Below are 13,444 nucleotides of genomic sequence, written 5' to 3' on the forward strand. Positions count from 1 at the left end.
TTACAGAAAATGTGCTATAGATTTTTATTTTATATTTATTTATTTATATAAAAATATAAATACAAAGTTAAATTTCTGGATTAATTTGATAAAAATTTTATAATTAATAATCTTACAATATTACAGTTATATTTACTGCATATGTAAATTGCCAACTTTTTTAGGTAGCATGCAAAATTCTTTGACATCTTGTTATTGTTGCTGGACTCAAGGCCATGACGTAACTTGGTGGCTGCTGGCTGGCTTGTTAGCTATTTGGCTAGCTTGAAAACCACGCAAATACCAAGCTTAGTTGCTTGTGATTTGGTAAGAAATTTTTCTATGAAATGTATTTAAATAAAGGTAAGTCTATGAAAGCACAGAAATGGTTACTATGTTGTTATTCTTTGAGATTATTGAGGGCGGCATGGTGGTGCAGTGGGTAGCACTGTTGCCTCACAGAAAGAAGGTCCTGGGTTTGAATTCAGCCTGGGCCTTTGTGTGTGGAGTTTGCATGTTCTCCCTGTGTCACCCGTTTCCTCTGGGTACTCCAGTTTCCTCCTACAGTCTAGAGATATGCAGGTAGGCTAATTGGAGACTCTAAATTTCCAATAGGTATGAGTGCGTGAGTGAATGGTGTGTGTGCCCTATGATGGATTGGTGGTCTGTCCAGGGTGTATTCCTGCTTTTTGCCCAATGTACACTGGGATAGGCTGCAGCACCCCCGCGACCCTGCCCAGGAAAAGCGGAATTATTGAATGCTATTACAGTTGGTTGGCAGCATCTTAACTATCTCTAGCTTCACAGAGCTTCAGCTTGCGTCCTGCTCCCTGCCACTTTGATACTGTTGCCCTGATTGGATGTGCATAGCTTAATTTTCATCAGTGCATTATACGTGTGGCTTTTTTCCCAAAAGCACATGGAAATGTATTGCCAAATGATATCTATAAAACAGGATTTATAGTTTTGCAATGCGGAAAACATGTTTTGTGTGTCCATGGCTTGAAATTTACAGTTAGCAATTTGTAGTTTCAAATCTGTAAAACAAGATTTGTGGTTTTGTGAAGTGTAAAACATGTGTGAATTGTGTTTTGTGGTCCACAAAACATACAACTTGTGAAATACATGTAAATTATTTTATCACTAAATCCACTCCATCTTCAGACTTGTTATCTGGGTTGGTACTCAGAGGTCTTGTTTTCCGGGATCAATGTCACACTACACATTAGACCAGTTAGTGTCATAGCTTGTGAGCACACTGGACATTGATATTGAATGTTTTGAATTTTCATGACCAGAGGCAAGGAGTGCAGTTCAAAGCATGTGGTGCAGGTGGGAAATGGGCTTGATTAGGCTGAATATATTAGCAGTAGTGTGTTGCACGTGGATTGATTCATAGTCAATCAAATTACCTCTCTTCATTCCCTTTAAGAGTTCTGCACTTTATTTCCATGCTCTACCACTCCAATGGAAGATGAGGATATACTCATCGGAAGAAACTCGCAAGAGGTGTTCTGCAAGAGGTATATGTCACTTTTTCCAAATAATTAGTCTGGACAAATTCAACCAAGGTAGTCAAAACATTGAACCAACTTATAAAGTCAAACACATTGGTGAGTATAACTATTTCTTTAATAAATATTAAACAACATTTAAAATGCCAAAGGCCTCCCCAAAAGGAAACTATATGGTTTTCAACACCAACTTGTGTCCCTAATTTCCAAATCCGAAGCTCTTTCCATGACCTCCCTGGGTACTAACCCTCTCGTTTTCTCTTCAGTTGGCATTCTATAAACATATAATAGCGAAACTCAAAGGTAGCATAACTGTTACAGCTGTTACATACATACAGACGGGGGCATCATATTTTATTTGGTCACCTAGCCTCCAATTCCTGCAGGAATACACCTTGAAAACCATACTAACAGTTCAACGTGCTGTATGGTTTGATTTATAATAAAAATAAAGCCTTATGCCTGAAAATTTCTTCTGGAATAAGTTTTTTGGAAATATTTCCCACAAACTCCATTTCTTTGGGAATTGGTAGAGGACCGAATTGCACTTGTGCAAACATGAAATGGATATGGTATTGACCATATTACATTTATCAAACGTTAAATATTTAAAGGGACACACATTTTCTTCCCATTTTAAATTTGCTTGGGGCTTTCACAGATTTTTTCATTGTTAATTTGCTTCTTTAAATGTTCAAAGGCCAGTAATCTCCTTTGAGCTAAATAGTTGCCATGATCAAATCAATTTGAGGACTATACCCATAATATGGTATAAACTCCCTTTCTTTTCCATTTTCAACATTTACAAATAACACTTAGATCTCCTTAGTCACTACGTGGAATTTACCATTGCATAGCCTTTTAAATAGTTATTAAATTGCCAATTATAAGTGGTCTCTATGAACCAGTACATTTTTAAATTGTTTTAAAAATATAAATATTTTGAGTCATGAAGTTCAATTGGATTGTTGAAAGCTTGAGAGAGATTTATATACATTCAAAGGCAATAAAAAAACAAGACTCACAGATGGTGCACACTGCTACCTTTTATTAATAATTTGACATTTTGTGTGTAGAGAAAAATGGCAGGTGTAAGTAATAAGAATGATCATTTTAATTTCAGGTTAAAATCTTAGCAGATGGGCTGCTGTAAATGTGGTTAATCAGATTGTGAATGAAAACTACAAATAGGCAGAAGACTTAAACAGAGATGAGGTCATATGACTACCACATGCTCACTGTGGGCCTTGGTGTAACTTTGCCACTGCTGGAGCTGGGATGGCTTCTTTGATTGTGCACTCCGTTTGGAGGCAGCCACATTTCTCAATATTAATATAGGAGTGTCTAAAATATGTCCCATTAGGGCAGATCATCTCAACCTCCTTCATATTTGTGTCTGTTTCCTGACAGCAAGAACACTGTCGCTGCAGATCTTTTGCTTGGCTGGAGTACCTGGAAGGAAAAGTCCAGAAGAGTAAAATGAGAACAAGACTAACTTTAGCAAGTTGTAGAATGATTGTGGCAGCATGCTAAACTGGAGATTCCAAAACAAATTGGGAAATAATATTATGAACAAAGAATTTTTGAATAGAAAAAATTTGACACAGCAAGTTTTAAGCAGTGGTATGAATCACACTCACATGGAGTAGGTTGCACAGGAGCCCCCACAGGTTGTCATTTCTACTGGCTTTATGGATTGGCAGTCATCACTTTGTATATAGGAAGATGTCTTTGTCACCGTACATGGCTTATATTTTGGAACACCTGGAAAAAAGCCTACACTTAAGTATACACTTTAAATTCATTCCTTTATTTACTGTTGTGCTCAGGGGAGTTTTTAGTAGATTTATGCACACCCTATCAAGTATCTGTAATAAGTTTAATATGGGGGATGCTCAGGATACAGTAGGTGCCAGCCATATGTACATAATATCTGAAAATGAAACAGTACTGTCCGTAATAATGATGATATTTACTAGGTTTTACTAGGCAATGTATTGCTGCCCAATGTATAGTGCCCAACTTGTTAAAGTGTAAGTTCCAACATGCCAAAGTGAACAATGACCACAACCCTGATCTGCTACCCGCAAGGTGTCCCACCTGGGTATTAGGCAGGTAACATACAACACTAGTTGGCTTTTAACATGTCTAAAGTAGCTAATGCTGTAATAATTGAGTCCCCCCATTATGATTAACTCCCTTTTTTAAGGATATGGCCACCCATGTACCCTAAGATCACCTATACTCTGACTTTTCAAACTTTGGCTTAGATGTGCTCACTAGAAATATAGGAATTGGTTAGAAACTACAATTGTGGGGTTCCTGTGTGATGTGCATGTCCCTTCTTATAGTTATGATCTTATGTTAAGTTTAATTAAGACTGAGTACATTAATGTGCCTCCCATGTGACATGTTACTTACAGACATGACAGCAGCCACCAGGAGCAATAACTTCAGTTCCCTGCAGGATTGAAATAATAATAGAAATTTTTAAGTAAAGTTGAGCAAAACATCAATTTTTCTAACTGTGCCTGGATTTATAAAAAAAAAACCCAAATATAATGAAAACCTGTAATGTTATATCCATCCAAATATCTTCAAGAAAAAGCTTCTAGAGAAATGATCAAAGGTTTTGTTTAACTACAAAAATAAAAACGACTATAGTCTAAAGGCTATTGTTTCCTAAATACAGGGCTCTATATTTACAGTATGTCATTGGAATATCTATGGGTGTATATCATATGATTTGATTAATCCTTCTCAGTCATTGTTTCCATTTTGATTGCACAAGGATGTCACCTTGCTGCTTATGAAACTACTCTACACAGGATCAGTCAATTTAATGATATGCCACTTCTTTAGGCTTTTTGTTTTGTAGCCCATTCCATCTTCCTGTTTTTAACATAATGTATTGATTGCTGTGTGTAGTGTTGTAGCTATGCAAAGGTTGCTAATACTTGCTGGGGAAAGCTGTGGACCTTTTTCTTATACTTATTTGCTTTGATGAGTTAAATATGAGTGAGAAACAAAAGGGTATGACATTTGACACAAACGCACGCAAGCACAAGCACACACACACACACAATTTTTTTCTGGCAATGTACTGTAGGTTAAAGCTCCCCCCCCCCTCATACCAGGCATTTGCAGTCATACACATTAATTTCCTTAGGTTATGCTTACGTACAGGAATGCAGTCCTCTGAATGGTAGTCAGGGCAGATGGTCTTGGCCTCAGTGGTTATATACAGATCCCCAGTCTTCACACACGCATACTTAACACACTTATTAAGAGGTTCATTGAAGGTTTCATTGGGCTGTTAAAGGGAGTTAAATCCTGAGGTAAGCTTTTGCAGGCAATCTCCTTTTGTTTTTTAAACACAAATTTACTCCTTACATTTGATATAAGTTATACTTAATCTGTGGAGCTGTTATTATTTATTTTTATCCAGTAATTTTGTAATACCCAAAGGTAGATTATTTGGGGCTGTTTTTCATGATTTGGACTAGTCCCCTTAGTTCCAGTGAAGGCAAATCTTAATGCTACAGCATACAACCACATTTTAGACAATTCTGTTCTTCCCCAACAGTTTGGGGAAGGCCTTTTCCTGTTACAGCATGACAATCCCCGCGGGCACACAGCGAGGTCCATATAGAAAAGCTTTTTTCCGAGAATGATATGAAAAAACAGAGCGCTAACCTCAACCACATCCAACACCTTTGTGATAAATTGGAAAGTCAACTGTGAGCCAGGTGTAGTCGCCCAATCAGTGCCCGACCTCAATTATGCTCTTCTGGCTGAATGGAAGCAAATCCCTGCAGCAATGCTGCAACATCTAATACAAATTCTTCCCAGAACAGTGGAGATTGTTTTAGCAGCAAAGGTTGGGCCAACTCCATATTAATGCCCATAATATTGGATGAGATGTTGGATGTCAAGTGTCCACATACTTTTGGCCATGTAGTATATTTGTACATTTATCCCATTGCTGCAGCATCCTTTAGCCATTCAAGAAAGTGAATATGTATTCAGAACTATGTGCATTCTTCAAAATGCATGTAGCACTTTTCTCTCTACTGTCAGTCAGCTGAGCTGCAAAATAATTTTTCTAGCGGACTATACCTACTGAACTATAGTACCACCAAATGATTCATCAAGGTGATGAGTTGCTCCTGTGCACTGAGGCAGGGCAAATCTTGTACCCCCCTGGGTACTCTATGGATAATTTTGTGCCACCCAACAGGGCTTCCGGCCACATTCAGCATTTTCAGGATTCACTTGCACACTGTGGGCTGCATCACTGCACAAAGGGTTACTACTTCAGTTGGGATATTCTACCTAAGACGCCCCAGTGCTGTTATGATTTAATGATGTTAAAATACGCTTCTATATAATAGAATACGATTCTAATTTCTATTTACCTTTATGGCATATGTGGATTTGTCAGGCAGCATAATAACGCAGCTGGTTTGCACACAATTTCCACAACACTGCCCAGGCATGGTTTGGTACTGAAAGCCCTGCAAAACAAATATTTTCAATAGTACCTGCAAATTATGAAACAAATCAAATTCTAGTAAATTTTGGAATAGATATTTTTCCTAGATGCACAATCCAATGACAATGGAAAATACAATATAAGGTAAGTTAACTACTTTGGTTTAAAGTGGCTTCTGAATTAGTTTTATATTTGCTCTTAAATTACATTGGTTGCTACATTCATTGCCTGACTCAAAAAAATTAAGGCATCAATTTGCATTGAGGTTTTTGAGCCATTTCTACTTTGGGTCTTATTAAGAAAATGTCAGACTAACACAGTTAGTTTAAGTACAACAAATGGGGTTTTCCTCCACATTTATAAGCTTAATTATGTTGAAACTACTTTAATATTAATTTTCAAATTCATAAAGATATTAAGTTAAGTAATCAAAAAATTAAGATAATTCAACAAGGAATATTCTCTCATTTTCATTTGCAATCTTTTTCATTTTATCATTTCATTTTCAACTTGCAAAAGATTTGAGCAGAAATGAAAAAAGATGATTATGATGATTAGTTAATATCTAAATGAATTCAAACATTAATATTTAAGTAGGTTCAAAGTCATTAAGTGATGGGCTGGGCATCTTCCAGGGACCATTTGTCCCTCTGCGTGGCTAATGGGAATCCATCTCCAAAAGAAGCAAGATGACAGAATGCCTTCTGTCAATGTTCAGGTCTGCTGAACTCTGCTGCCCTCCTCTGCCAAAGGACTGTTCTTAGAGGTAAAACTGGCAGCTTTGCCTTCATATCTTTCCCATTAATTTTAAACATGGAACCATGCCCATTTAACTCCCTGTATCTGAGTATACGTTCCCTCCCTGTCTGTTAAATTTAACTGGCAATCCTGGACTGAATACTCAATTCAAATAGTTCCTCTAAATTGACTGACAGCAATTACCACATGCAGTGATACTATTACTCCTTTTCACATGTTTCTGTAAAGGAAAAGGCCTAATCCTCAAATCAAATTTCTTGCCATCCCCTAAATGGCCCCTACAGATGCCGGTGCTACTGGATCCAAGCCCTGCCATTGAGCCCAACCCCATCCGAGTGAACCCCAGCTACAGGCGCCTCCACACTTGGCGTCTCTGTACCTTTCTATCGCTGGTTGCCTGACTTCTGTCACTAGAGACAGAGCTGTTGTACACTGTGGAGGATTTGGTAGGGACACTGGCAGAAAATAGCTGCCTTTTAGTTCACATAATTGCAACATTAACAGGAAAAAAGCACTGCATGTTATTCAAGGAAGTCTCAGGGAACCGCTTATCCTTTGCTAGTCCAGATACCCTGTCACGGGACACTGGTACCAGGGTGTTACAACCACAGAAACACAGAAGAGTGTCTAGGAGAGATATTTGATGTCTCTGCTCCACACCTTATTATTTTGGGACTCACATCAGTGTTTCCATATATTTTTGAGCCAACAGGTCACAATGAGAAAAAACCGCCATATTCCACTAACCAGTGGAGACTAGCTCTTTGAACGCGTACTTGGTGTATTGTGTATAGTAATCGCTTCATTTGACTTTGCATATTCAACACTATTTTTGTTTGATTCGGATTACCTTATAGCCGTTCTGGTTTCTTTGCAGATTAGATTTTGTGTATTACCACTGACTCGTTCCCTTTGACTCCAATTCCTGCCTTAGCCCTTCTAGTTTGTTTGTTTGCCGCAGCTGGACTACAAATCCTTCCATCCTGACACATACTTTGTTATTTTGCTTTGTTATTTTTCCTTTATTATTTTTAAAGGTACTCTGGGTGTAGTTTTAACTCTCTATTTGGGTTCACTATTTGGACGTTTGGTTCCAGACTACCGACTAATTGTCAGAAGCTCAGCGTTCAATGCCGCTCCATGCCAAGTACCCTTCAAAGACTAGCCAGCTTTCAATTTGATTTGGATAAGCAGGTAGGGACTGGAGTCACTGGTCAGTTTGCAGTATTTTTTCCTTACCCATTCCCTACTTATGTGTTATATCATTCATACTGTTTATTACCTTCTGGACCACAGGACACTTGGAGACTCATTGTGGCTAATGACTGGTCAAAACACCATCTTCCTTTAAAGTTTGAATGCAGTCTGTGACATTTAATAGAAATCACTGATTGAAAATCTTAATGTCTATATAGATAATGATTGTTGAGGCCTGGTCGCTGAAATCTACATTTTTCAGAGTAGTTCCAGTTTTAAGTGGTGACCACCGTGGTGGTGCGATTTGGTTTTGGTAAAATGGAAATTATTTTTCCTGAAGGTGGAAATTACAGATGGTGGGATTTAACTGAAACCACCTCTGTTGTTGGTAGCAGAAGTAAACTTCTGTTTTTTTAGGTATTCCAAAGCTGATCTGGATTACCTCCTTACACATTCATATTTGGTCTCATTATTAAGACCGTAAGACAATTAATCTTTTGGTAATAATGTCCTAGTGCTTAGCCCTGCTTCCAACATAAGGCCACTTTAAAACTTAAATTTCCTAGCCTTCTGATAAGACAGACTCTGCCTGCCCCTCCTCCCACTCCTCACCCATCAGCCATTCTCCCCTTCTCTCAAAAACTCTTCCCCCCTTGTGACAGCATAAAATGTAGACCTTTCTTTACTTTGCTCTATCTGAGTTTTTGGATGCTTAACTTCAGCCTGTTGTGGTGGACATTTGGGGTTGTTATCTGCTGTTGCCATGTGAGTAATCTGGAATCTTGCATCTTGACCTGGTGTTTGGTGTGCACAGTGTCAGATGTTTTTGTGTCACAGTCTTCAGGCATTTTGAGATTTTCAGCTGTCTTTTGGTTTTGATCTTGGTTTTCTGAGACTATTTTGTGAAACTGGTTGGAGTTTCACCCATTTCCTTTGTGACTGTAAGCTATCCATGTCTATAACATTCATTATATGTTAAGGTAGTTTGAACCTTTGTCTTTAGTATATGTTGAAAATTATTTTTTGTGTGACTTTCTTAAGCTTTTTAATTTTAATCTGGCTGTGAGTTGTACATTTTGAGAATGAGAAGTTTTAAATGCTGATGAACTTGTGTTTGGTATTCATAATGCTGAATGCTAAATGAGGGTGTTAGCTGTTAAAACCTGTGGATTCAGAACATAAAAATATTTTACTCAATGCTCACCATGGAGGGAAATATGGAGGGAAACCACAATTGTTGTACTTACATTAGCTGTGTTACTCTGATAATGTTAGGCTCATAGCATTTATTTAATAATACCCCACGTAGAAATTATTTTAAAAATATATATTTACATTTCTGCCTTTATTTTTATGAGTGGAGGGAGATAATTGCTTTTTAGAGTGCAGGCCAACAGTTTCAGGAGTTGCTTACCAGCTGACAGTGAGTTTCACAGACTGTTGGTGAACACTTAATGATATGCAGATGAGTTTCTGAGTCCACATCAGGGCTACAGTAGCATTGTTTACACTTGTCTTTGGGGACTCTGTCCTGTGGCTGAAGAAGCAAGACAGACAGTCAAAACCCTGCAATAGTGGAAGATGCATTTCCATTTTCATCTCATTAACTTCACAAGAGAACTCCATGACCGACACTTTGAAAATATACAAGATTTGTGACAGACATTAACTTTTTAATGTTTTTGAACGGGCAATTTTCATGGTTTTTACTTTTTTGTCGAATTAACCATGGACATCAAAAGTCATACCAAGGACACAGTAATTGCGTAAGGGCAGTCCCATCATTAGACAAAAGGGTCCCAAATACTGACCTTATACTCTGTGTCATTGAAGACACAGACATCCTTACTTCCTGTAAAGAAAGGCAATAGAAGATAGAAGATAAATGGTTATATGAATAGACAATTCATGGGTCATTGAGGAAAAAACAAAAATAAAAGGAATTGGCTTCCACATACATAGCAATGAGGAAAACTGAAAAACTCACGGCACTTGTAGGTAGGACAACACACTCCCATGTTAATCTTTAACTCATATCCAACCTTGCAAGTGTGTTCAGTTGCAGGACAGAGGGTAACATTACACACTGTAACAAAAGCGTAGAATGTTATAACTCACAGAAGACAATGAATATTATGAAAAAATAGTTTTGTACAGAGCTTTGGAAAAGCATATTTAGCCTATAGCCTCTGTGAAACTATGATTTATTTTCAGAACTTCCAAATAACATGCACGCATACACCAAAGAATCCATTGTTCTGCCTATCACTCACTGCATCTGGTCTTCTGGCAGCAGCCATCTGTTTCATTGACCTCTACCTGTCCTACTTCATCACAGGTAACAGGTAGCTGGGATGGGCACTCCACTGGCTTGCACTGGACATTCAGAGAGGTGGTACATATACACTCCTGGCAGCCATTCACCCAGGTCTCGCCAACCTACATGTGTAAAAATAGCCAATCACATGTGTTTTACAACAGCGTACTCCAAGTGGTGAAGTATTTATTGTTCAGGGTTTCAAAGTAGAGTATGTGTTAAAGGGGAATTCCACCCTGGGTTTTTCTTTTACTTGTAAAGGGTAGTTATCTTTCTCATTAAAATGAGCTCTCAGTCAATTCTCTACCTGTAGTGAATGCAAAGATATAGCCCAGAACTACAGTGCAATGTTTCAGGTACCTGCTTTACTATGCACTATAACAGGGTGAATACACACTTTTACTGAATACAAATGGAGGGGCTGGGCATTACTTTTCTTTGCTGTAGTGTGGCAAATTGCAAGGGTTTAACTTTGGCAAAGGAAGGAATGTATTTTAATGAGCTACCGCAAGATGAGGGTGCAAAAAAACAATGGCTGACTAGAAACCGCAAACAGCAAATATCCTCCAAACACATCTGAGACACCCTAAAGAATGTACGAGAAGCAGTATCTCTAAATTCAACTTGCCCATTGTAATTATTCAGAAATGGGCCAGCCACTAAGTGAGATTTAATCAGTTACACCTTGATCTGTTTATTAAGGTTAATGTTTTGTAGTTTTGTGAGGAAATTTACCCTTCAAGTAATGTTCAATTTATATTACCTCAAATTATATTACCTTATCAGTTTCTGATGAAAAAAATCACACTCTGTTCTAAAATCACATGTAGCAAAAGCAAGTTCAAAGAGAACTAATACTGGCCACATCCAACCAAGGAAATTATACTATTTTAATTTAATTTAATCAAAATAAATTAGGAAATGTTTTAATACATCATAAAAAAAGCATTGTTATTATATGGCTGTGCTATCAAGACCAACAATATTTGGACATTTAGTGTTTCTTTTATTTGGCTCTGTACTATATAAATATACTATATAAAAATTTTTATACATTTTGCCTTCACCATGTAGAAATTACGGCACTTTCTCCCCCTCCCCCATTTCAGGGAACAAACAATACATGATGAACAAAATACATGAAGTAGAGTATAAAAATACCCTTTTTGAAAATCTGCCCTGTAACCATATGTGAATTGTTTGATTACAAATCTTTGTCCCAAACATTATTTGGGGCACTGTACATCCTAATGGACTAATGCTTATGTCATTGTTCAATACACAAAGAGGTTTGTAATAACAAGATGATTTCTATGAGGTTAAGGCAATAGCTAACATGCGATATTCCATGCTAAATATACTCAAAATGTAGTTGATTAAAATTAAATACAATTAAATTAATTTCAATTACATTACATTAAATGTACAATTAAGCATCAATTATTATAAGCAAGAAAACACAAGGAATGTTTTCAGTGAATACAAGATTAAATGTAAAATTACCTTTTTCCACTTTCCATTTGGTAATGCACAAATTTCTATGGAACCATATCCCCCCAAAAACAAAACAATTGTTAGCTGAGCCAGTGAATTCCTTGAAAAAAGGCATCTGAAGCTGGTTGACATAAAACACTGGATTGTATCAATATACAAAAAACAGTGTACACATTTGTTAAAGGTGCAGTGTGTAAGCTTTGAAGAAATGAGCGTGACAGAGCTAGCTTTTGAAGATTTGAATGGACATTCACTCTAGTCTTGTCTCTCATGCTGTGCAATTCCTTTTTGGTCATAATCTTTTCTTTTCCTTTCCTCCTAAAGTTTTTAACAGTATGCATCATTGTAGGCAAAGGCAGAACAGGTCATTTTGGCACATTTTTCTCTGCTATTTAAAAAAAATATATTTTTGTTATTATTGTTTTCTAGGCTACTAGCTAGCTATAGCAATATCTCTGCTCTGACCTTAACTGTGTAACCAGTGCTCTGATAGCGCTGTGAATGTGCAATGTTTAATAGGGAGGTAGCCAAGCATCCTCGCAGAAAGCTGTCCTGATTGGTTGTAAAGATTCAGGCGCAGTGAAATTTTTTTCTTTGAGTTTATTTTTATTAATATTTGTCAAGATGTGAAGGAAATTTTACCAGCTTTGAACAAAAGTGTTCTAAAAAAACTTACATATTGCACCTTTAATATTAAGTTTTGAATATAATGCAACTGAATGTTATCATGGCATAATGAGGTGTACAAAATAGCATTGTCTACTAGAGGTGTTGTCCAGAAAGGATATGCAGCTGAATGATTTGGAGAAACTGCTTTCTGACCCTCTTAATTGAATGTTGTTGGTATGCTGTCCTTACCACAGCTGGGCACACACACGTTTGAGTGGGAACTAAAAAGAGTCATTCCCGGGGGGCAGAAACATCCTTCAGTAAACACATTGTCCATTTGGTTGAATTTGTTCTGCTGCTGCATAAATTTTGGATTGCACCTAATAAAAGAATCAGAAATTAGAAAAAACTACTCTCAAATCATTATCATACAACTAGTTATATTTCTGAACAAGAGACAAAAGCTGCCCGACTATCAACCAAATGCAGTATTTAATGGTTAATATAACCATTATAATTAAGGGATATATAAACCTCTCCACACAAACACATTATGTCCATCAATGCTTGCCAAAATAATGCAGGGTTTAGCCCAGGCCATGTTATAAGCTGATGATAAACTGGCTCATCTGCACTGGAGGGACACAGTTGTTTTTTTTGTGCCAGGGCTATAGAGGGATTTATTCAGCCAGGGTTCCTTGGGTTACACTGAAGTAGCCCCTCCCAGTGATATGCCAGGAGCCCAAAGGCTACCGAATGACATCCGTTACATATGCTTCTACAGTTGGAGAGAAATTGTACTGTGTCTTTTATAGAATACAGTTACCGGTCCATCTTTGGTGAAAGCGTGTACTTCAAATGCGAGGGGGGACTGTTTGTTGCTGGAGGCACTGCAGTGACTTGAGAGGTACAAATGGTAATTCCAAACTGAGGTCATGAATAATGGAAGATAAAACAAAGCCTTGGACATACCTGGCATCACAGGTATGCTCTACTTCCGAACCACATGCCTGATAAACTTTAGGTTCTTCACATTGATAGGCTGCATTTAAAAGAGAATTTGATTAATGAATGACATAC

The 13,444-nt window shown here is 37.4% G+C and overlaps 1 protein-coding gene across 1 annotated transcript in view; it reads right to left on the bottom strand.

Moving 5' to 3' along the window:
* Positions 1-2,533: 2,533 nt before the first annotated feature.
* The window catches only part of LOC118228155 (mucin-5AC-like), an 81,641-nt gene continuing 70,730 nt past the window's right edge, over positions 2,534-13,444 (bottom strand). Inside the window, exons 36-47 of the mRNA XM_035419492.1 lie at positions 13,337-13,406; positions 12,614-12,744; positions 11,765-11,799; positions 10,218-10,383; positions 9,932-10,030; positions 9,756-9,796; positions 9,359-9,481; positions 5,912-6,010; positions 4,678-4,806; positions 3,915-3,954; positions 3,134-3,257; positions 2,534-2,945 (exon numbers count right to left, since the gene is read on the bottom strand). Of these exons, the coding sequence (XP_035275383.1) occupies positions 2,729-2,945; positions 3,134-3,257; positions 3,915-3,954; positions 4,678-4,806; positions 5,912-6,010; positions 9,359-9,481; positions 9,756-9,796; positions 9,932-10,030; positions 10,218-10,383; positions 11,765-11,799; positions 12,614-12,744; positions 13,337-13,406 (1,274 nt within the window). The 3' untranslated portion in view covers positions 2,534-2,728. The remainder of the gene's footprint in view (positions 2,946-3,133; positions 3,258-3,914; positions 3,955-4,677; positions 4,807-5,911; positions 6,011-9,358; positions 9,482-9,755; positions 9,797-9,931; positions 10,031-10,217; positions 10,384-11,764; positions 11,800-12,613; positions 12,745-13,336; positions 13,407-13,444) is intronic.

This window comes from Anguilla anguilla, chromosome 5, assembly GCF_013347855.1.
Source record: "Anguilla anguilla isolate fAngAng1 chromosome 5, fAngAng1.pri, whole genome shotgun sequence".
NCBI lineage: Eukaryota > Metazoa > Chordata > Actinopteri > Anguilliformes > Anguillidae > Anguilla > Anguilla anguilla.